At 37.2% G+C, this 25,655-nt stretch overlaps 1 protein-coding gene across 5 annotated transcripts in view; it reads right to left on the minus strand.

The window, feature by feature from the left end:
- Positions 1-19,382: 19,382 nt before the first annotated feature.
- The window catches only part of 1700019A02Rik (RIKEN cDNA 1700019A02 gene), a 29,192-nt gene continuing 22,919 nt past the window's right edge, over positions 19,383-25,655 (minus strand). For 2 of the 5 annotated variants that reach the window (NM_027070.2, NM_001368200.1), the window contains 2 exons: positions 24,036-24,055; positions 19,387-19,598 (listed from right to left, as the gene is read on the minus strand). In NM_027070.2, the coding sequence (NP_081346.1) occupies positions 19,557-19,598; positions 24,036-24,055 (62 nt within the window). In that variant the 3' untranslated portion in view covers positions 19,387-19,556. Of the gene's footprint in view, positions 19,599-24,035; positions 24,079-25,655 lie in introns of those variants that run through there. The other 3 variants (XM_006496255.3, XR_373261.2, XR_865288.2) reach the window with 3 other exon arrangements.

Here is a 25,655-nt window from a genome sequence, read left to right on the forward strand (position 1 = left end):
GCATTTGACTGCAGGTAGGGTACAGTGCTTCCTAAACATAAAATATTTTTGTCAAATTTAGCCACAAACAATGCTAGAATAAATAGAAATATTTTAAGAACTAGTGAAATGGCTCAAGGTTGTATAGTTATGAAGCTGTTGTACTAGCTAATAAACTATATTTAACAATCAATAGCACACAAAAATATTCAGAAAATGGGCATATATCAAGCTAAATAAACCATCTCCATTTTATCAAATACAGATAGAACATCGTTCCAGCCGATCTTCCCAAATGCCAGGTTCCTAATTACAGCCCTCTTTAAAAAAATAAAAAATAAAGATGCATCCAGGTGTGTGGCATGCACAGATAATGCTTCCAGGTGTATGGTACTCCAGGATGCTTCCAGGTGTGTGGTATTCAAGGATGTTTCCAGGTGTGTGGTACTCGAGGATGCTTCCAGGTGTGTGGAACTCAAGGATGCTTCCAGGTGTGTGGAACTCAAGGATGCTTCCAGTTGGTACATGCTTATTAGTTTCAGCTGCTCAGGAGAATGTGCGTGAAGAGGCGACTGGAGTCTAGAAGTTGAAGATAAGCCTGAGGGGTACTGACAATGTGTATGAAATAGCACAGCATATCAAAGTAACAAACATACCACACACTAAAAGTGCTGATTAAATTATGGAAGATTATGTCCTGATGAATCTGCTGTGAATTGAAAATAATAAGTCAAAGTGTTTTTAATGAACCTAATCTCCTGAACAGCCTAACTTAGAAACTGTGTGCTGTGGGCTGTGGGTTGTTCACTCTTGTGGTAGTGTGGTTATGCGGGAGCTACATCCTAGTGCTATTTAATGTGACTTGATCAGAAAATAAAATTTAAAAATAGTTTCTGCTGAATGTTCACTGCTTCCATGCCTTAGTAAAGGAGAGAGATCACAAGTTACCATAAGAACTTTGTGTCCTCTTCATAATTATGGTACTATAGGATTACTGCCTGTGATTCTGGCAGTTGAGAGGCTCAGGCAGGAAGACTGCAAGGCTATTCTGAGCTACAAAAAAAAAAAAAAAAAAAAAAAAAAAGGCCCATATAAAACAAACAAACAAACACACAAAAACAAACTAGGTATTTATTAATGCATGTCACTGAATTACTTTTGGAAGGTTCATGGCACCTATGAGAAATAAATGCATCTAAAATCAGAAACAAACATCTTTGATGCTTCTTTTATACGACTTCATTCTATTACATTCTTTTAATGCATCAAGGTTCCTGGTTTATAAAATTATAGATTATAAAGCCAAGATCATTATGCTGACTTGAATAAGAATGGCCCTCATAGGCTCATATATTTGAACACTTAGTCATTAGGAAAGCACTACTTGAGAAGAATTAGGAGATGGAGCAGGTATGGCCTTATTAGAGAACATATGTCACCAGGATGGGCTGTGAGGTTTTCAAAAGCCCAGTGACTCTCTCTTCCTGCTGTCTACAGATCTAGATATAGAGCTCCAGCTACCTCTCTAGCACCATATCTGCCTGCATGGCACCATGTTCTGCTTCATGATGATAATTAACTAAACTAAAAAAATGTTTTCTTTCATAAGAATTGCTTTGGTCATGGAGTCTCTTTACAGCAATACAGCACTGACTAAGACACCCCCCCGCCCAGTCTAAAAAAGTTCATTTTGGAAAATAAGAAATGGAAAAAGCTCCAAAAAATGTATAAAAATTGTAAAAATTTCCCCAAGACTGTTCTGTGAACTAGTGCTAAAGGAGAAGCTGACCCTTTCCCTTTCTGGTGGCAAGTCCCAAACTATCCTGTCCTGTCATCCATCATGTCTTTGTATTGAAAGTATATAATAATACCTACAGCATCTAAACATTGTCACCCTGGGAAAAGAGCTCAGAAGTGACCATTTATACTTATTGTTAAATACAAATATATTCATTCTCCCCTCATTCTGTGTGTGTGTGTGTGTGTGTGTGTGTGTGTGTGTGTGAGAGAGAGAGAGAGAGAGAGAGAGAGAGAGAGAGAGATGCACATGGCAGTCAGAAGGCTGGAGGTTAAAAGGCAACCCAGGGTGTCATTCCTCAGTGTTTTATGTAGAGTCTCTCACTGGTCTGGCCTGGACCAGTTAAGCAAGTCAGCCTGTGAGCCCATCTCCCTCATGCTGTGGGTGACGATGAATGTTCTTTACATGTTCAGCTTTTTTTCATGCACACTCTAGAGGTAGAACTCACATCTTCTTGCTTTCAAGGACTGAGCCATCCCCCAAACCCCTTTGCCGAGGTATACTCTTAAGTGGATGACAACTTAAAACAAAAAAACAAAACACAAAAAACTAATGCACAAAGTACAGATCTCCCAGCTGCCATTCTGTACAGTGCAAGAACTCTTGGGATGGACTTAAAATAATGACATATTTGGTTACTATTGCAATTTATAGTACATTTTATATGTTATCCTAGCTGATGGGGCTTAACAATTGTTAAAAATTATTCCATAATAAGGTATAATTTTTAAACAATGTATAAAAGCACACTCACTTTTAAATAAACACTTCATGGAGCTTTTGGTTTCTGGCTTAAAATGCCACGTACTAGTCCAAACAAATCTGAAAAGCACTATATGCTATCAAACTGCCTTCTACATATTTATGTTTATAGGTATAGATGTGTTCTGCACTAAATTTTGGTTAAAGAAGTGTCTTTTTAGCAGTGGGTAGGGGCTAATGAAAAGCCTCATTACTGATCAAGTGCTGAGTATAAGTAATTGTCAGTGCTCAGTGTTGGAGGAGTTGTCTGCATCAGTTTGCCCCTACAAAAGCTTCAGGACACAGTGAAAGAGGACTGTGAATGTGAGAGATGTGAAGTCAGCAAGGTGACGTGACAGGGCTGTTGCACACCTCAACTACTAGCAGCTATTGCCACCTGTACAAGACCAGCATAAGATTGAGCCAGTCTAAATCCAGGGAAGGGGACACACCCTTAGCTGAGGATGCACTGGCAGTTGATGATGTATCTGCTGGAAGGTTGTCCTTGCTCCAGTGGATGGATCCATACCTGCGGCAATGAACTATTCTGAACATATCTCTTACATTCTAAGAGACTAGGAGTTGTGCTGGACATCACAGCCAAAGTACTTAATAGTACACCTTGAAGACACTTAAGATTTACAATTGCTGGCCTCCTCTGTGTACTCAAAACTACTCAGCCTGCCTTTAAAAGAACAATGTAACAACCATCCCCCCTTGCCTTGGATTTCCCATGTAATCAATGTTTACAGACTCAGCTAATACAGATGCAGTTTGAAGTAATATACTCTTCATGGCCTGGCTCCAGAGAAATGCCTGTAAGTCATTTTCTGAATTCAGCAAATACAGAAGTTGAAAGTAGCTTCCTACACTCTCCTGTAAAGGTTGAAAGAGATCATTTATACTTATTGGTTGACAAACAATGATATTTGTTTTCTAGATCAGTCAGAGCTAGCTACTTAATCCCTTATAAAACTGTTTAAGGCTTCTGTAAAATATCTTACTCCTTCTCCATGAGATACTTTTTATTATGTACAATAAATACAGAGTGAAATCTTTTGTTAGGGAAAGACAGACCACTTAAAGATAGACAGACATTACTCACACACATAGCTCACACAACCAGGGACCAACAGATTCATGAGAGCCTTGAGGCAGGCATAAATTCAGACAACAGATGACAGAAGACACTGGCAGCACAGAATTGAGGATTCATATCTGGACTCCATTCTTGCTTAAATGTCTCCAAGGGGGAGTGCTTTCATTTCTTTCCCTTATGTGACACTGGTGCTGTATTGGTAACTCGGAGTTAATCGTAATGTGGTATACATGATCTGTGCACACAACCATGTACACATATAGACCCAGAGAGTTTTCAATGACGATACAAACATATTGGCAAGAGACACAAGGGATTACTTATAATCAGTTTCTATGGATAGGAACTCAGGAACAGTTGGGACTAGGCTGAGCATGGGTCTCCTAAAATGTTGCAAGTCATCTCAGCCAGGGCCTAAGCCATCTGAAGGCTCATGGAGGCTGAGGGTTTGCTGGGAAACAGTTCACTCTCTTGGCTCTCAGTAGATGGCACCTGATCTGTGCTAGCTCTTTGACAACAGTCCTTTACAGATATAGATCTTGGCATACAGCTTCCCAAGAGTCCTCCCAACGTGTCAGCTGGCTTTCTCAAATTCAATACATTAAAAAACAAAAAGCCAAGTAATCAAAAACAAACAAACAAAAAACGAACCAGCAAAAAAAAAAAAAAAAAAAAAAAGAATCCATAAACCTATGTTTAATCATTATTACAACCCCATACAGTGTATTACCACCATTCAAACAGTTCCCTTGGATGTCTTTGCCATCTACCACCATCCATTCCTGGTTCCTGGTCAATCACAAAAAGTCTTGTATGGCAGTGAACTACCTTCTACTTTATAGAACTAGTAGGTGCAGTTAAGTGACATGTAGCTCCTGTGTAGGATCCTTAGACTTGCATGATGTTGGTAAGAGGTGTGTCTCTTGTATGTTATAGTCAATGGTTACTTTTTCTTGCTAGGTAGTGCTTTCCACTGTATCACTAAACCACAAAATTAATTTTAAGTTATTTATTCTAGCTTATTATAATTACATCTCCCACTTTCCTTTCCTCCCTCCAAGCCCTCCTATATACTCCTCTCTCTTTCAAATTCATGTCCTTTTCTCACTAGTTGTTACTGCATGTATACATGTATATGTGCACACACACATACATTCCTAAATATGTGAATACAGCCTGCTTAGTCTATAGAATGTTACTTGTATGTACACTTATTAACCAAACTCTACCAATAAAATATTTTATTTTTCTCTTACTATCTAAATAATATCCTGAATGTTGTCTTTTTTGCATAAAAAGCCTAAGATATCACTATCCAATGTTTAACAGAAAATGTTTACTAACTCTTGAGTAGCAAAATATTCATGACCTTGGACATTCTCAAAGTCTACCTTATAATTACTGACTCAGAATCCAGATTTTAATAAAGCTATAGCTATACTGTAGCATATCATTATGAAAAGCAAACATTGGATCACATGACTAACAAGAATACAACACATATTGTATCTTAAAAACTGTGTCTATTGTGTCTATGTATACTCATAAGCCTAATACAGTCACAGAAGTTTTTTACCTTCAGAAAATTACTGGCATCTAAAACAAACATAAAAATGTGGCAATAGATACATGTTAAAATATCTAATTTTTATTATAAAGTATCATTAAAATATTGGAATATAAAATGATTTTCAAGAGCTCTCGTCAAAGCATTTTTCAAAAGAGCAAATGTTCAAAAGAAATGATCAAGAAAACAAGTACTTGTTCTGCCTTCTCACAGGGATGGGCCAGGGGTTATAACGTTGAGATTAGCAGATGGTCATTTTTGTGCATATGGTCAAAAAGACCAAAAGGTCATGGGGTTGGGGTAGTGCACTCGACGGTATAAGTCCATGCAGTGAGCTACAGAGAGCTGGCTTTGGCTCATCCACAGTTTCAGTTAACAGCTAAGACTTATTACACAGAGAACTGGAACATGGAGATGTTCTCTTCTTTTGTTAAAAAAAAAAAAAGACTTTCAGTCAGTGTAAATGGGTTTGTTATAAATTTCAAACCTCTAATATGAGCAGTCACAGTAGCATTTTATTGCTAAATTTGGTTTTTTAACTTACAGTCATCTCATATAATTGCTATGAGCCATTTTGTGCTTTTAAGACATTGAATTAAATTATATTATGTAGTTCTCATTATAGAATAAGCCTCATAATTCTACTGATTTAATGTCAATTAAGTTGCTACTTAAGGCTAAGTAAAAAAAAAAAAGAATTCTTAAACTAAAGAGAATATTTAAATCTCTTGTCCATATACATTAAAACAGAACTTTCTTACTTTAAATAACTTTTTTCCTGGAATTTCTTGATTAATTTTGTATCTTTTTTTCATATATACCAGCTCTAATATCTATCTGAACTCTAAATGACTTCTCTCCAAATTAATATTCCATGATTAATTATTAAATTTTCTTTAAAACAAACAATAAAACAGATATTTGCTCTGTAGTTCAGAATTTTAATAAAATGATCCAATTTAAGAAAAAAAGGTGTTTCCTCTATTAGTAAGTATTGTATTCTCCATTCACATAAAATTAAGAAATAATCACAACTATTATCTTTGAAGTTGTTCACAGATTAGGATTTTTCAGGTCTATTTCATGCAGACTGAATATATACATGCAACATACTTGGGGTTAAAGTATTTGGCGCTAAACACCCATTTGAGTTTCACCTATATTTGTCCTACTTTAGAGTATGATAGCTATTTGAATGATTCTGTTAGAAAATCTTACCAGTCAAGCTTGGGATATAGTTCAGTGGTAGAATGCCTGCCTAGAAATTCTTACCAGACTAGAATACATTATGTAAAAATAAAAAAAAATTCACTTTTAAGAAAGACATGAATTGTTACATTATAATCCTATTAGACCTATTTTTATAAGAACAAATTATTGTTGACAGGAAAATAAAACAAGAAAAAGGAACTATATTCAAAAATCAATGTCCACCGGAAATACAAAGGGAAAATTAAAAAGCTTAAAGTTAAAAAAAATTAGTGTTAAAAATCAACAGAAGTATAAAAAAGACACTTCAAATTCTACGTGTGAATAAAGGTGATGGTTAACCTGCACAGCACAACGCAGCGAGTTCTTACAAGTCGATAAACAGTGTTGAATTCCAGTTCCCTCCAGTGAGGAAGGAAGCTTCTCAGATGTATAAAGGCAAATGTGGGGAAAACAGCAATTACTAATGATGCACGAGCCAGAACATTAGAGTAAAAGCCAATTATGATCATGGAATCTGCATCTGTTCATTACAACTCTGTCAGTTTTCCAGAATATGAGCATAGGAAGTTTTTTACAAGTGACGTCAATGGAAATGTGTTTAGAAACGGCTAAACAATGTGTCCAACATGCAAAAAAATGTGATGTTACAGCTGAAAAGGACTCCACTCTTCTTCCCCTGCTATTTATATAGACGACTCCTGGTTCTATTTCTATGGACATCTTTCTTACTCTGTATAACTTTGTCATTAAGCGACTGACTCAACATTCTCTGGATGTTTGAAATATCAACTACTTTTTCTAGCCGATTATGAAACATCTACCAGGATATACAAAGTGGATCTCCAAGAATTTAGAGAAACTATATTAAATACACTTGATAAGCGTGTGACAAGTGTTTGGAGGAGTGATCTTGGGGTCATTTCTAATTCATGAGCTCAGCTTTCTGAGAAGTCAATGAACATCCTAGAGTTTATGATAGTTAGGCTAGTGGAAGCTGTCTACCTTCATGGGAAAGAAAAGTCACTAATTGTTGAACAAATAAAAAAAAAAACTGAAAAATCATAACAAAGGAAAATCAAGAAAATCAGCAACTTCCAGAGATTGCAAAACCATTCATCCAATCACTCCATGGCCCTTTAGGAACTGAAATAAGAAGGGATCTTATTGTTAATTAAGTTTCAAACTGCTGGGTATTCTCCCATTTCCAATAGTTCCACAGTGTACACATGACAAATTGAATATTCTATATTAAGACACAAAAAATTTTACAACTTGATTTTTGTATATGAGCTTCCCTCTTCATTTTGAAAATTTCAAACCACCTATTTTTCCACAGAAGACAACTTGGAAATTCTTTGATAACTATAAGTATTCAGGTATTACTCTGAACAATAAACAGAAGCCACATGTGAAAAAAATGACTGAGTAAAGAATAACTAAAGATTCTGGAAATAAAACAGAGAGGTGAGATCTGCCTTGCTCATTACTCACTGAGGCAACAGATGCCTCGTGAGCAGTAAGTAGTCCTGACATGCGTAAGGACAGGCATGAGCCACATAGTTTACACTTCTTATTTTTTTAATTAAGGTATTTTTTAATAGATATTTTCTTCACTTTACATTTCAAATGCTATCCCCAAAATCCCCTATACCCTCCCCCCGCCCTGCTCCCCAACCCACCCACTCTTGCATCCTGGCCTTGGCATTCCCCTGTACTGGGGCATATGATCTTCGCAATAACAAGGGCCTCTCCTGCCATTGATGGCCGACTAGGCCATCCTCTGCCACATATGCAACTAGAGACACAGCTCTAGGGGGTACTGGTTAGTTCATATCGTTGTTCCTCCAATAGGGTTGCAGACCCCTTTAGCTCCTTGGGTACTTTCTCTAGCTCCTTCTTTATGGGCTCTGTGTTCCATTCAATAGATGACTGTGAGCATCCACTTCTGTATTTGCCAGGTACTGGCAATAGCCTCACAAGAGAGAGCTATGTCAGGGTCCTGTCAGCAAAATCTTTCTGGCATATGCAATAGTTTGCACTTCTCAGACATTGTCCACATCCTTACCTTTGAACTGACATTACTAGAGGCCTTGGTAAGTAACAGCAATAAAAACACAAACAGTGGTTAGATGATATTTCAAAACTGAAAATGAAGAAATAGTGAATATTCATCCACAAAAAATAATAAAGCAAAGACAAGGAAGGTCTCTTGAGAGCTAGAGACAACTCAGTGGTAGAGAATTTACTGCCCTCCAAAAACTCTGGAGTTTGATCTCGAGCATTTAAAGAAGAGATGTTATTCTCAGTGATTGGCATGAGATTTAGGATAATCTAGGCACATACAAACAAAAAAATTATTTTTGCTTTTATAAATTAAAAATAATTATTTGAATATTTTAAATACCCTTAAGATAGTTTATAAGGAAAGACAAAAATAATTCATGCAACTTTTAATTTAAAACAGAGTCTCATGTGTCCAAGACTGACCTTAAACTCTCCATGTAGCTGAGGAGTACCTCGAACCCCTAATTCTCTTGCCTCTACTCCATGTGCTGGGATTTTAGGATTGAATGTATTCCTACTATGACCAGCTTTAAATAATATACCAAATTCAAAACAATACTGTTCCATTTATATCAGGCAGTATGTGCAGTCTGGTATAAATCACAAAATCAGGATGTTCTTGTTGGTCAAACCTGGGATAACCTGGTAAGAAAAGAACTAATGATTGTAATGGTATTTAACCACAGAATGAAAAACTCACCAATGTCTACCCAGTGTGGGGGAAAGCTCACATATGTCATTAAATAAACATAGACACTGGAGTATTATCTCAAATTGAAGGGACCTAACACACAAGTAAGTAATTCTGTGGTTGTTTGGCCTGAATGTTTGCTGTGAGCCCTTAGCTTGTCTGGTGGCATAGAGGCCAGAAGAAGTTACTGAATCCCCTGAAACTGGACTTACAGACAGCTGTAAGCCACCATATGTGTGCTGGAAATCAGACCCAGCTCCTCTGGAAAAGCATTGTTTAACCACTGAGCCAACTTTCCAGTCCAGAATTTTTTTTTTTTTTAGAAAGAAAAACTCCATCATTCTTTGATCAAAATAATCACTGTGTGATCCAAAGTGTGTAAATACACTAAAGACACCCAAAGTATTTAAACAGTAAGCAGTGAAGGAGAAGTGTTCAGGGCTGGGTCTAAGTACTGACTATGTAAAAGCACACGCTGGTTAGAAGGTAGCACCGCCGAGAAAAGAAGTTAAAACAATTTCGTTTTTTCTTTCTCTTGAAAGAGCAGAGAAATTGTACAGTCATCATCAGAATGAAGTGGGAAGCTCCAGAGAATGAGCTTCAGTGGGCTCATCCATAGAAAAAAAGACCAAATGCTCTGCATATATGATTAAGTGTCAATGATGAATAACATTGTTTATCCTTTCTGGGTGGTACATACTAAAGTGGGATACCCTGCCTAAGGAAAAAAATTTGTTTGTCACCAACAAAATTTTAATACAAAACTTGGGAAAGAATAACCTATATTTGTTTCAAATCAGAATTTTCTTAGTTAAAAACTACTTAATTTAGAATAATTAAGTTTCCATTATAATTTCCTGAAACTATGCTCAGAACCAAGTTTTTAAAATGTGTTTTTCATCAAGTAAAATGAACTTCTTTCATCTTGATCTCTTAAGAATGTTTGAAAACAGACAGTGTCTTCCTTCTTGAAATAAAGGCTTTAATGATGCATATTTTCCTGGCCTTCCAGTCTATATCCTGTTTGCAAGGTCTTTGGAATGCTCCTCATCTTCTTACATGCCTTAAGTTTTAACATTTATTTTCAAGCCCCTTGTTACAAGCAATAGTTATGTTCTGTGGGACACATGGTTGTAGAATTAGCACACAGTCTTCCTGGTTAGATTCTGAGAGTAAACACAGGGATGGCTCCTTGTTAGCAAATTTTATATATATAATACATATGTATGTGTATGTATGCTGTATTTATGCTGGTGTACTTTTAGACCAGCAGACATGGTGGGTTGTCTGTATCTAGTGTTACAAATGGTTGGGAGTCCACTTACTTGGATACTAGGAATCTAACTCCAGTCCTCTGGAAGAGCAGCAAGCACTCTTACCTGCTGAGCCATCTTTGTAGCTACCAATATACAATTTTAAAAGTGTATGATTCTGCTGGGTACATGACTGAGTGGTACAGAACCTGTCTAGCATGCATAAGTTCTTAAATTCAAGTCCCAATTCTACCCCAGAAAAAAAGTGTTTATTTTAACAAAATTTAAGATTTTTTAAAAAAAAATTTGCCAGCATGGAAATCATGAAATAGCCTGCATTTGTTCCACAGAGTGCATCAGTCTTCTTGCACTTATGAACACTGGAGAGCAATTGTACATTATGTTCTCGGGCCATTTACAAAAGCAAGACCATTAAAAATTTGAACAAAACAAAAACATGACACATAAAAGCCAAAAATGTGGTATGTATATAAAGGCTGAAACAAAAAGCAGGATGTGGCTTGTGTAATCTCCACTGGGAGCATGTTCATTGGGCAATTCAGGTTTGGCTGCTCCTGTGCACAGCCACAAACTGAAAGAGTAAATTAGAAGAGCAGTTAAATGTTGATTTGTGTGTTATAAAAGATAGTGAGTAGGAAAATTTTGAAATACTGTTTGTGATCAGAGTAAACTCACTCAGCTACAAACCCTGCAACTTACAATAACAACTGACTTACAAAATATATCAGTGCAATAGTGGCACTCATGTCATGAGAGTATCCAATCACTTAAAATTGGATTGAAGGCCCATCCCATGAGATGAAACCCAAACCTGACAGTCCTAAAGCATCCAAGTACCTGAGACTCGCTAGATCATGTGCCCTAAGGGAAAAGCTACTACTATTAGTCTACTGAATGAACTCAGCAATAAAATGAGTCTTAATAATGCATACCTATAGGCTTATATTTTTCAAAACCTAGTTTTGTACAGATACTTAAATGCTTTAACCTCCATTCTAACCCACTAACCACCAGAGGTAGTAGAAAGAAAGGCTAATAGGGCAAAAGAGGATGCTAACCCGCTTAGAAATAGTTCTTTGAGGGAGATTCCAGTCTTGGGTGTCAGGAAAGCAGCAGTTCAGTTCACATGAATCAGCAGTGGTAGCTCCATTCTCTCGAAAACACCAGTCACAAAGTAGCAACAGAAGCCACAAGGCTCTGCCAATCTGCTGAAGTCCAAAGAAGCAGTAAGAAGCAACAGGAACAGCATCAGAAGTTCTTTGGTGCATTTCTCTGTACGAAGTCATGACAAACAAAGATCAGCAAAGAAGGCAAGGGAAACCAATGCCATGGGATTAGCAAAGCCCAACAAAGACCAGCAAAGAGTGGCAAGGTAAGCCAGTGCCATACAGCGTGATCCTCTGTCCACTGGGTTATATTTATACACTTTCCAAACAAAACATATTCTTTTAAGCATTTTCTCTAACAAAACATCATATGCCCTTTTTCCAGACAGCTTCCAGAAAAACACCATGTGAGACCATGTGTCTGTTCTCAGTAAAACATCCTCCCATGTGTCTGCTTCAGAAGAAAAAAAAAATCCTCTCATAAGACAATTTCCAGAAAAACACTACATGTCACAACTGCATCTCCAAAGAAACCAGAAATTTCCACTTCACATACCCATAAATACATTGCTCAGTCCTCATCAGAGAAGTTTCTTCTTGTATTAGATGGTAATTAGCACAGAGACAATGTGCAGAGAGAGACTTTAAAGTACATAGATCAGAATGAGATGTCTTTATAAAACCCCTCCCCTTCAAAGTTCAAAGATTTTCTGTATCCATTCTTCTATTGTGGGACATCTGAGTTGTTTCCAGCGTCTAGCTATTACAAATAAAGCTGCTATGAACATAGTGGAGCAGCTTGTTTCTTGCATCTATCTACCAAGCCAGCCCTACAGAGAATTCTAGAAGGAAAACTCTAACACAAGGAAGATACCAACATCAAAGAAAAAACAAGATATTAATCATCTCTCAAACAAAGCCAAAAGGAGAGAACCACATGCACACAATGCCACCTACAAAAGCAAACATCACAGGAACTAACAATCATCTGTCTTTAAAATCTCTCAATATTAATGGACTCAACTATAAAAAGACATAAGGGTAACAAACCTGAATTCAAACAGGATCTGGCATTTTGCTGCTTACAAGAAACACAACTCAATAACAAAGACTGACACTATCTCAGAGTAAAAGGCTGGAAAAAGTCTTCTAAGCAAATGGTCCCAAGAAACAAGCTAGAGTTGCCATCTTAATACCCAATAAAATAGACTTTCAACCAAAAGTTATCAAGCAAGATAAGAAAAGACACTTCATATTCATCAAAGGGAAAATCCACCAACAGAAAATCTCAATTCTGAACATCTATGCCCCAATGCAAGAGCACCCACATTCATAAAAGAGGCTTTACTAAAGCTCAAAACACACATTGAATCCCACATAACAATAGTGGGAGACTTCAACACCCAACTCTCACTAATGGACAAGTCATTGAAACAGAAACTAAACAGAGACACAGTGAAACTAATGGAGGCTATGAACCAAATGGATTTAGCAGATAACTACAGAACATTTTACCCTAAAACAAAAGAAATATTATCTCTGAATAGTGCCTTCCTGGGTGTCAAACCTCTAAGACCTGAAATACTGGTGTGTGTGTTGGGGTGGGGGATTGTTCATCCAACATCATATTTACAGCACCTGTGCTTTTCTTTAGAACAGGTTTTAGGTTATCAATTAAATTTATTTACTTAATATAGATGTTTCCAGATTTGCATTCTTCATAACTTTGATTGTGTTTCTGTGAATTTGTCTACTTTATGTAAGCTATCTACATCTTATAAATTTGAGACTAGGATGCTCTGTACAGGATATATAAAAAAGTCAAAAAACTCAAAAGTAAAATCCCAAATAACAAGCTTTTAAAATAAGGAGAAAACCCAATAGAGGAAAGAAAGAGCATAAGAACAGCTGTCAGTGCCCCAGTACAGGGGAACGCCAGGGCCAAAAAGGGGGAGTGGGTGGGTAGGGGATTGGAGGGGTGGGTATGGGGGACTTTTGGGATAGCATTGGAAATGTAAACGAGGAAAATACCTAATTAAAAAAAAAAACGAACAGCTATCAGTGTATGAAAATATCCAGCACCCCAAATGAGAGAATACAAATCAAACCCTAATGAAATTACTGCCTCATTCTACTTTATCAAAAGATAGAAGGCAAGAAGCACAGATACTGATGTAGAGAGGGGAGTCTTACATCTGTTGATGGAAATGCAAATTAGGATGTCCATATGGGAAAGGAGCATGAAAAGTCCTTAAGAAATTAAAAAAAAATGTAACTATGGTGTTATCTATCAATTTTACCACTGGGTTTATTTCCAAAAGAAATGTGACCAGTCTGATAAAAATATCTGTACTGTACAGTTTAATGGCACACCATGGCAAACAACTAAGACTCAAATCTTGGTTGTTCATCATGAGATGAATGAATATAAATGTAGTGTTTATATACAATGTGATTACCACTCAGCTGTAAAAAAATAGAACCTCCAATTTGAAACAACATGCATGAACTTGGAAGTTACTATGTTAAATGAAACAAACAGGCATGGAGAGACAAACACTGCACTCAAGTAATCAAAAGAGTTGGGTTGCAGACTGTTCTTCCAGAGGTCCTGAGTTCAATTCCCAGCAACCATCAGTAATGGAATCTGATGCCCTCTTCTGAAGACAGCTACAGTGCACTCATATAAATAAATAAATAAATATTTTTTTAAAAGTAGCCTCACATAAGTCAAAGACTAGACACTACCAGAGAACATGTAAAAAAAAAAAAAGGACAAAATTATGAGTAACAAGAAAGGATAAGAGTTCTGGCATTGCTACAATTAACAATAAGAAATGATATACCACAAAACAGATGGAAGAAATGGCTTTGAATATTCCCAGCACAAAGAGACGATAAGTATTTGAAGATAGAGATACTAAATACATTGATTCAGCCATTGTACAATACATATTTATATAAAACTCCAAATTATATCTCACAAATACATATAATTTTGTATCACTTAAAATAAAAGCAAGGTGGGTGGCACATGTTTGCAGTCCCAGCTACTCCAGTGACAGAAGCAAAAGGATTAATTAGTCTCATGGGTTAGCCACCAGCATAGGCAGCATAGGGATATCACAGCTCAAATGAACAAAAGTGATTCAATTGTATGCTGTCTATAGTGAACTCAGCCTAAAACATGATATAGGCATCTTAAAAACAAAAGGTTATAAAAAAAGGATCATGTCAACACCAATGAAAATAATGGCAGGCATGGCTAGATTAAGATGAGAAATCATAAAACATAAAATACAGAATGACATTAAACTATGAATTAAAAAGTCAGACCAAAAGCATCACATAGCAATCAATTATGAAATATGTGATTTGAATATTCTGTAATTAAGGAAAATAAACTCACTGCTGAAATCATTACAAACAAATATAGATAGCTTTGTGTAATTCTACCAAAGAAGGTTAACAGGAATTTTACACAATATTCCTCAGAAAACAGGATAGGACTAAAACAGAAACAGTACAAAAGACATACACACACACACACACACACACACAGAGAGAGAGAGAGAGAGAGAGAGAGAGAGAGAGAGAGAGAGAGAGAGAGAGAGAGGGAAGGAAGGAAGGAAGGAAGGAAGGAAGGAAGGAAGGAAGGAAGGAAGGAAGGAAGGAAGACAGAGGAAGACAGAGAGGGAGGGAGGAAGGGAGGGAGGGAGGGAGGGAGGGAGGGAGGGAGGGAGGGAGGGAGGGAGGGAGGGAGGGAGGGAGGGAAAGACCACAGGTCAATGTCCTTTTGCATCTGTTCCGCCTGGCTCCGATACAGCACTGCAATGTCATGTCTACACCATTGAGGGGGGTTGAGTAAACTGCACAATGGATTTCTTTGTATTTTTTTCAGTTGGATGTGCATCTAAATTGATTCAAAATAAAAGTTTCACTTTTCAAAGTCTACAAAAGTATAAAACAAAAAACAAAAGCAACATTACCTTTTTTCCTGGAAATTTTGTAGTACATAATACAAAATAGACATTTTATTGTTTGTTTTATATATTGTGTTTTGATTGAGACCCCAATAAAAAAGTTGAGAGTGTAATGTGACATGTCTATAAACCAGCACTCAGACAACTGAGGCAAATTCAAGGCCAAAAATTCAAGACTGTGTCTCAAAATCAGAACAAAAGAAAAATTTAAAAAATTACAGTTCCCAAAATTGGTAACAAAATAGTTGAATAGCAATGTTTAGGGGCTCAATAAATGACTGAGTAGGTCATGAGGGCCTGAGTGCAGCCGCCAGTATCCAAGTAAAAGCCAGCAGCATAGAGGATGCCTGTAATGTCAGCGTTGAGGATTCCTGGGTGCTGGGCAGTAAGTCTAGCCAAACCAGGGGACTCCAGGTTCAGTGCTACCGCCTCTGTCCAAAGGTGGACTTGCATCAGATCAGATCAACCAAAATCCTAGGAAGGCTTGGGAAGGGACTCATGAAGCTCAGCCCATCTTTAAGGACATTTTGGCAATTAATAGCTGCTACTGAGGGACAGGAAGTTTTATTCAGGGATGCAGATTCTTGGTCCAGCACATGCACATCATGGCGGCACTAAGTGGCCTCAGTAGATTTAAAACGGACAGAGACACAGAGGAAGGGCAGGGAGAGAAGCTGAGAAGGAAAAGCAAGCAGGTGAAGGAGAAACTGAAGGGAAGACTAGGGGTGCATTTGATCAGAGCACACACATATGAACATTAGGTCCTTTTTAAAGTGGGGTGCAGAGTGACAGAAGACACCAGTACTGATCTCTGGCTTGCAGACACACACACACACACACACACACACACACACACACACACACACACACACAGGTGCACACCCTTGCAGTACACACACAAGCACATGTATACAAATATGAACACACATACACACAATTAAAAAAGTAATACTAAAGAACATTAGAAATGCTGATTAATTATAGCAAAAATATTATGGATCTGATTTCATTTTAAAATAGAATACTTTCAAATTTTCACAATATTTCATGAAAATAAGATGTTTGTGTTCATACAAAAGACATACACACACACACATAAGGAAGGAAGGAAGGAAGGAAGGAAGGAAGGAAGGAAGGAAGGAAGGAAGGGAGGGAGGATGGAAGGAAGGAAGGAAGGGAGGATGGAAGGAAGGAAGGAAGGAAGGAAGGAAGGAAGGAAGGACGGAAGGAAGGAAGGGAGGACGGAAGGAAGGAAGGAAGGAAGGAAGGGAGGGAGGGAGGAAGGAAGGGAGGAAGGAAGGGAGGAAGGAAGGAAGAAAGGTAGGTAGGAAGGAAGGAGAACAGAGAGGTAAAGAGGGAGGGAGGGGGCGAAACAGCATTTCCAGTCCAAAGAGGTACCTCATGATGGACTTGTCTTGTATTAAATTTGCTCCAGTGACACGTCATGACATTGCTGTCCTAGATACTCTAGAGTGTCCCCATCAGTGTCAGGGGAACTACATGGCATAGAGCATCTGGGGGAGGTGCAAATCTTGAGGAACACGATGACAGTTTTAGATCCTTATTTTGGGTTTTTGTTTTTTGAAGAAAAAAATCAAGTACACACAAAACTTTATATAGCAAGAATGATGATCAATTAACTTAATATCTCAGAATCTCAGTTCTTTTCAGATTTCACATATGAGAAAACGGGAATATGGATGCAGTTAGAACTAATACTTGATGGAAGACGATCAGTTAACTACTATTTGTAAGTGAAGGCATAAGTAGACAATGTGACAGTGAAACTGTGTTATATGGCCTCTTCAAGATCTCACAAAGCAAAAGGGTTTGTGGAGCAGCATCAGGGTAACAGAGCACCTCTGCAGGCTCTTCCAGGTGTTCGCTATAGGGATTCCTGTGCTGTGCACACTCTGATCCTTTAACAGCTGCATTAGGAGAAGACAAATGCTGGGCATCTTATTGCTCCATGTATGCTTCATGTACTTTATTTTTAGGCATGTTGTCTAAACAGTGTAATAATCACAGTGGGATGCAGAGAGGAGCTGAAACCAGAACACAGCTAAAGTTTACTTTGCACATAGTTTCTATTCTGCATGAAGTTGAAACTGGATGGGAAGGCAGATGAAATGCAAAGCTATTAAAAAGGAAAAAAAATGCCACCAGGACAATTATCTTTACCACATTAAAAAAAAAAAGAAAAAGAAAAAGAAGTCTAAGTCTAATGCCTGATTAAATGCCAGCCTCACTACTTCCTACATGGAAGGTGCTGACCATGGAAGGTGAGAATTTCAAGTCTCTAAGCCTGAAATTCCTCAACTACAAAAACAAGGCAAAGAATACTATAATGCAGTGAACATGTTTTATAAAATAAACTCATATTAAGAACAATAAATCTTGAGCCGGGCGTGGTGGCGCATGCCTTTAATTCCAGCACTTGGGAGACAGAGGCAGGCGGATTTCTGAGTTCGAGGCCAGCCTGGTCTACAAAGTGAGTTCCAGGACAGCCAGGGCTATGCAGAGAAACCCTGTCTCGAAAAAAGAAAAAAAAAATCTAAGTATAATTTCTACTAACACAATTGATCAATGTTGTCTATAAACTGGATAATTAAGTAATCTTTTAAATGTATTCTCTGACAAGGTGAAATAATAAGAATTAAACCATAATTAAATTATAAGGAAGTCATTATAAATTCAAAAAGTTGCATACTAGACTTAGAACAGTGAGTGAATCAACTGTTATAAGAAAATGTTATATACTTCAGTTCAAAAATACTTAAGATTCATTTCCTGTTCAGTTTCTTGATGGAAATTATCAAAAATAAAATTCAAGTGATTATATTAAAACTCATTTTACATTCACGAAACAATTGAAAAAATTTAAAAAGCAATCTAAACATTGTTTATCCTATCAAGAATAGTAATTTGCAAACATATGTATAAGAATTTAGAATGCATGAATTGTTCATAATTTTCAAGTAACTTATCCTTAGAAATCAATTTGTATTAAATAAACTACATTTTCAAACACTTAAAAGTTAAAGAGTATTTCCTCACAATTTAAAGCACGTGGGCCTGGGAAGAAGAAATTAACTAGCAATGCTATAGCTGTGGGTAACAGCTGCCCAGCCAATATTTAATCACTACACAGTGAGACGGTCAGGAGGGGAAGGCAGGATTAACATATTGCTTTAAAACATTCCAGTATGTTCTGCATCTGTTTACTGACAATAAAAGACACAGCTGTTCCAAACGATGTACACTAACAGGTGTAACGTGCCAATCTGGCACTTTACGTACAAGTTACCCCTCATTTCCTTTTGGAATACTCTAAAATTATCCTGTAAGCCACAGCTACCGGTACCATGAGTGGTTTCCATATTAATTTTGAGTATTCTAGTCATTATGTAAAAGATGCTTCTTTCTCCATGAATTCAACAGCTTTTAAAACAAACACTACAGATCCTGAACTAATTATAATTACCCCAGATGTTTTCCATAAAAAATGGTATCTTTAGCAAATGTTCTATATCAAATTCACTGCAAAGAGCATCAAAATTATGAAGTAAGAATTGTATCAACTTCACTGTGCTTAAACCAAAAAATGAAGTTTGAGCTTGTAATTTATTTTGACACAGTACTTTAGTTAACCTACAGCCATTCATATTTAAACCAAGGGCACCATAAGGAAATTCAATAATTTAATAATAAATTATTAACAATCATTCATCTCAAGCATGACAAGATAATGAAATTTTGTGAAGATCATAAATGTAACTTACATAAATGTTTTTTTTTAAAAACTTTTACGCTTAATATATTAAAATCATGTTAAAATGTTCTGAGCAAAAAAAGCAATTCCATTCTGTTCTAGTATATAGTAGATATGAATGTCTGTTTTTATTTATAAATTACAGCAGTGACATTATCAGTATAAACCAATGTCAGTGGAAAAATTAAAGAACTGATGATAATGAGATGATATGTGGAACTGGGATCTTCTCTTTACATAGCAAACCTGGAGAGAAGATGCAGAAGTGAATCATGAGAGTCCAAAACGTTCCAGGCGCCTTCTCTTCTTTTCCTACAGTTAAGACATTGATGATGTTAGGTTATTAAAAAAAAGTGTGACAAGACATTTATAGGGTCCGTGATAATTATGTCCATGCTGACATGAGCAAAAAATGCAGTCTTTAGTTTTACTTATGCATAATTATATAAAATATAAATAAAATATAATAAAGTTAATAAGTACTAAAAGGTCTCTTTTTATCTATTGTCACAAGATGTTAGTTCCGACATGGCAGGAGAGAGTTGTTTGCAAGGAATGTGTTTCTCTACAGAGCCAGAGCTTAGTCCAAGATAAGAGAATTAGTCTCTGGACCTGCAATATTCCAGCGTTTCCACAGTACAGAAATTCTAATCAGCCAGCCAGCCTGTCTCTACAAATATAGATTTCTTCCACTTTTCCTTCACCACCAGATGCAGCTTCTATTCAAGGTTCCCTTCAAATCTACTAGATACCTTGAAAGCAGACAGGATCCTTCCCTGCTATACTTTTTCCTGACTAGCATTCTTTCTTTCTTTTTCTTTTTTATTAGATATTTTTGTTATGTACATTTCAAATATTATCCCCTTTCCTAGTTAACCCTCTGAAAATTCCCTATCCACTCCCCCCTCCCCCCTACACCTTCTCTCCAACCTACCCACTCCCATTCCTGTTCCTGGCATTCCCCTATACTGGGGCATAGAACCTTCACAGGACCAAGGGTCTCTCCTCCCATTGATGACCAACTAGGCCATCTGCTACATATACAGCTAGAGTCACAAGTTCCACCATGTGTTTTCTTTGATTGGTGGTTTAGTTCCAAGGAGCTCTGGGGTTACTGGTTAGTTCATATTGATTTTCCTCCTATGGGGTTTCAGTCCCCTTCAGCTCCCTGGGTATTTTTAAGCTTCGCAGTGGCTCCATGTAGCTGGTTATGAACCTCTGTTCCATTCCTCTTTGCTCCCTCCCTCTGGATTTTCATTCAGCACTGCTCACCCTGCACCTGGGTTCTTGGAGCCAAAATGTCATATCAAATGACATAAGGCACACTCAAACTTCAGAAGTAGGACATAAAGAAAGCCTCAGTGAGCAAAGGAAGCAGAAACAACTTCCTGTGTTCTAAGATAAAACCAAGAAGTATGAACTCAGAGATTCAATGATACACTCACACTAGTGAAGGAAGAAAGGTTCATTGAAGAAAACAAGAATAAAACAATTCCTAGAATTGTATGAAAATTAATGAAAACAAATAAAAAGCTAATAAATATAATGAGAGCCATGTTGAGAGGGCAGTTTATAGCGGAAACTGCCTGCGTTACAGAAGTCACAGATAGCAAGGTAAGAATGTAATGGTGTACCTCAAGGCACTAGAAAAACAAATCAAGTCAAAAGTTATCACATGGAAGAAATAACTAAGATTAGGGCAGAAATTAATAAAATAGCCTTTTAAAAACAATAAAATATTAATGAAAGATGAGTTGGTTCTTTTGAAACTGCCTAGGGCTAGCTTAGATCTTCAGAGTTTCAGTCCATTATCATCAAGGCAGGAACATGGCAGGATCCTGACAGACGTGATACAAGAGGAGCTGAGAGTTCTACATCTTCATCTGAAGGCCATTAGGAGAAGACTGACATGGTTAGGAGGAAGGTCTCAAAGCCTGGCCACAGTGGCACACTTCCTCCAACAAGGCCACACAAATAGAAAAAGAAAGGAATATAGAAGTGGATGCTCACAGTCATCCATTGGGGAGCATAAGGTCCCCAATGAAGGAACCAGAGAAATACCCAGGAAGCTGAAGGGGACTGAAGTCCCATAGGAGGAACATCAATATGAACTAACCAGTACCCTCAGAGCTCCTTGGAACTATACCACCAATCAAAGAAAACACATGGTGGAACTTGTGGCTCTAGCTGCATATGTAGAAGAGGATGGCCTAGTCGGTCATCAGTGGGAGGAGAGGCCCTTGGTCCTGTGAAGGTTCTATGCCCCAGTATAGGGGAATGCCAGGACCAGGAATGGGAGTGGGTGGGTTGGGGAGCAGGGGGAAGGGGGAGGGGGAGAGAAGGGGGATAGGGGACTTTCAGAGGGAAAACTAGGAAAGGGGATAACATTTGAAATGTAAATAAAGAAAATATCTAATAAAAAAATTCAGGTATTTTATCAAGGTCCTTACCTCAGGGGAACCTGGCCATCCCTTTTGTGGTGGTTTGAATAGTATGACCCCCGTAGACTCCTGTGTTTTAATATTTGACCCACAGGAAGTGGCAATATTGGGGGGGGGCTTGGAGTAGGTGTTGCCTTGTTAGAGGAAGTTTGTCATTGTATAGGTGGGCTTGAGGTCTCATATATATGCTCAAGCTATGTTCAGGGTGGTGCACAGTTTCTCCTTCTGCAGCATTCAGATGAAGATGTAGAACTCTCAGGTCCTTCTCCAGCACAATGTCTGCCTGGATGCTGCCATGCTTCATGCCATTATGATGATAATGGACTAAACCTCTGAAACTGTAAACCATCCTAGTTAAATATATAAGAGTTGTCTTTATAAGATTTGTCTTGGTCATGGTATCTCTTCACAGCAATGGCCACCTTAACTAAGACACCTTCACTCAAGGGATTCTGGGTCTGCAAACTGGCTTAAGTCTGGAACTTGATTCATAAGCCAAGATTCCCCCTTTCCATGATCCAGTGTAGACTTTCTTTCATTTGTTTGACAATTTTTCTGTTTATACAGATGAAAGGAAAAAATCAGTAGGCTTTTTATCTATTTCATGTCTGCAAACACAAGGATTTATTAGCTAGTACCAAAGGTTCATCCATGGCACTATAGAATTCACTTTGCCTGTACTGACCATTATAGGTTGGGCCATTATGAACATCGTTTTGTCTACACTGCCCATTACAATAACTGAGATAACCTTGCTTTTGGCAATTCAGTGGTGCCACCTGGCCTTGGCTACCTCAGGACTCCAACCCATTTAATTTAATTCATCCAACCATAAGGCCTGGCACAAGAAAAAGAGTGACGACAAATCTCTTCAAATGTGCTGGTGCACCCTCACCATTTTGTGACTTGTAGGATAAGAGAAGGGTGTGTCTCTGGACCTTACCAATAGGATTACCTTGTACACACTGTGCCTACTCAGTCCTTGCAACCTGGGCCTTAAAAAATCCCTTCATCAATAAGCTAAGGGATATCTGGTGTTTCCAACCACTTTTAAACAGGTCATCTTTTGACAAATGTTTTAGCTAGCCATTTAAACAAACTTTTGACACCTTTTTTTTTTTAAACCTGTGTGAGATGCCATATTAAACAAAGGATCTCCACTCAAAAAGCCTATACCAATAAACTCAGTATGACCCAGTCTTATGTTCCTACCACCATGATCCTTCACCCTAAAATCAATTTCCACACATATCTCCCAGACTTCTGTTTGAATGGATTAGCAAAATCATAAAGCTCTTTACTAGTATAACACACCTCCTCATGGACTACCCTTTTTACTGATCCTCGAGTAGCCTGTTTTACCATAAGTCTGATTATAGGTCTAGAGGGGCATCAGTATTATCTTGCCTGGTATGTCTTTCAGAGAAAGTTACTGCTGGTTTAGCAGACAATGAAGGAGTAATTTCCTCAGTCAAAGGTTAAACAAAAGGTAATATTTCAAGAACAATTGTCAATAATTAGAGAAAAATACTAGTGTAGAAAGCAATTAAGAAAGAACTGAAATTGACCTCTGGCCTCACATGCAAGCCTTACACATGCATGCACATCATTACACACACATGAACATATGCACATATTCATGAACATATATCAAAATACAAAATGTGCACACTTAATGACACAAAGAACTTTATGCTATTATGGGACCAATAGCCAAAAACAAAAAAGAAAAAAATGCAAAGAAATGACAGAACTTCATTGTGATACAAGGCTCAACTTTTATCTTTAGTTACTGTTACATAACTTTCAAAAGCATGCATCCTGTACCCAAAGGTTTCCTTTTAGAAAGAAGATGCTAAAACCATAAAATAATTTTATGTAAATTTAGCTTTTTTTCACTTCCATGTGTATAAATTTAGTTAATTCATATAAGTTAATTTAACTCTTATAATTTAATTTAGTTGTCAATTTCTATAATTACAAAGGTAAATTACTTGACTCATCAATTTCAAGTGATAAATTACTGATTTAATAATATTTATTTTATAAGGTTCTATTCAGAATATATAATATAGAAAATTTTAAATACAGAAAGTTAATCTAACTATAAATGAAACAAAATATAAATTTTTATTATTTTTAATCTTCCCTACACAAATCATTTTTAAAACTTAAAAAAGTCATATTTTTCTAATGTAAACATATCACTGTGAAATCAACAGCTATTCATAAAAGGCATAGAGAAAACACAGTAATACTCATTAATAAAAATAATTCAAATTTTTGTACATTAAATATTATGGCTTACCATATCAGCATTTTCTTTGCCTAAAATACAAAAATTCACAAACCTTAAAACAAAAAACATGAAAATCTATAGTTACAATAATTTGTTAATGTGTATAAAACATAAAATGACATAAACTAATCATCAAAAACATAAACATGGAAAGAAGTAGACATGTAGTTTTTTACACAAATATAGTTCAGTTTTGGCACTTTAAAATAGACTACTATAGTGGGCAACAAGTGCATGGGAAAGCTGTGTAGTTTGGTGTCTACCACACTCATGAGATTCAATGAAGGAGGTATATAAGAGGCAATTTCATAGTACTAAATACCTACATGTTTAAAAATAGAAAGATCATATATTTGTTACTTAATGGCCCACCTAAAAGCTCTAGAACAAAAAGAAGAAATAATGGCACAAATTAGTAGATGGCAAGAAATAGTCAAACTCAGGGTTGAAGCTAGAGAGAGAGAGAGCGAGAGAGCAAGAGAGCAAGAGAGAGAGAGAGAGAGAGAGAGAGAGAGAGAGAGAGAGAAAACAAAAACATACAAAGGATTAATGAAACAAAGAGCTGGTTCTTTGAGAAAATCAGTAAGACTGACAAGTCCTTAGCCAAATTAACTAAAAGGCAGAAGAAGATCCACATAAACAAAATTAGAGACCAAAAGTGGTGACAAAACAGACACCAAGAAAATGTAGAAAATCTTAAGAATATATTTTAAAATGCTGTACTCCAACAAATTGGAAAATCCAACAGGAGTGCATATTTTTTTCTGATATATAAAACTGTGAGTAGTTAATTCAAGATAATATTTACAATCTAAACAGACCTAAACCCTAGTGAAGTGAAGCACTCATTAAAAACTGGGCTGAGATGGAAGGAAAGACATCCAGAGACTGCCCCACCTGGGGATCCATCCCATATACAATCACCAAACCCAGACACTACTGAATATGCCAGAAAGATTTTACTGACAGGACCCTGACATAGCTCTCTCTTGTGAGGCTATTGCCAGTACCTGGCAAATACAGAAGTGGATGCTCACAGTTATTTATTGGATGGAACACAGGGCCCCTAATGAAGGAGCTAGAGAAAGTACGCAAGGAGCTAAAGGGGTCTGCTACCCTATAGGAGGAACAACAATATGAACTAACCAGTACCCCCCAGAGCTGTGTCTCTAGTTGCATATGTAGCAGAGGATGGCCTAGTTGGCCATCAATGGCAGGAGAGGTCCTTGTTATTGCGAAGATCATATGCCCCAGTACAGGGTAATGCCAGGGCCAGGATGTGGGAGTGGGTGGGTTGGGGAGCAGGGTAGGGGGAGGGCATAGGGGCCCTTGGGGATAGCATTTGAAATGTAAATGAAGAAAATATCTATATCTATCTCTAACTTTAATGGTTAGGGGTTTGAGGTTCCTCAGAAAATTGGACATAGTACTACCGGAAGATCCAGCAATACCTCTTCTGGGCATATATCCAGAAGATGTCCCAACCGGTAAGAAGGACACATGCTCCACTATGTTCATAGCAGCCTTATTTATAATAGCCAGAAGCTGGAAAGAACCCAGATGCCCCTCAACAGAGGAATGGATATAGAAAATGTGGTACATTTACACAATGGAGTACTACTCATTAAA

This window comes from Mus musculus, chromosome 1, assembly GCF_000001635.26.
Source record: "Mus musculus strain C57BL/6J chromosome 1, GRCm38.p6 C57BL/6J".
Taxonomy (NCBI): Eukaryota; Metazoa; Chordata; class Mammalia; order Rodentia; family Muridae; genus Mus; species Mus musculus.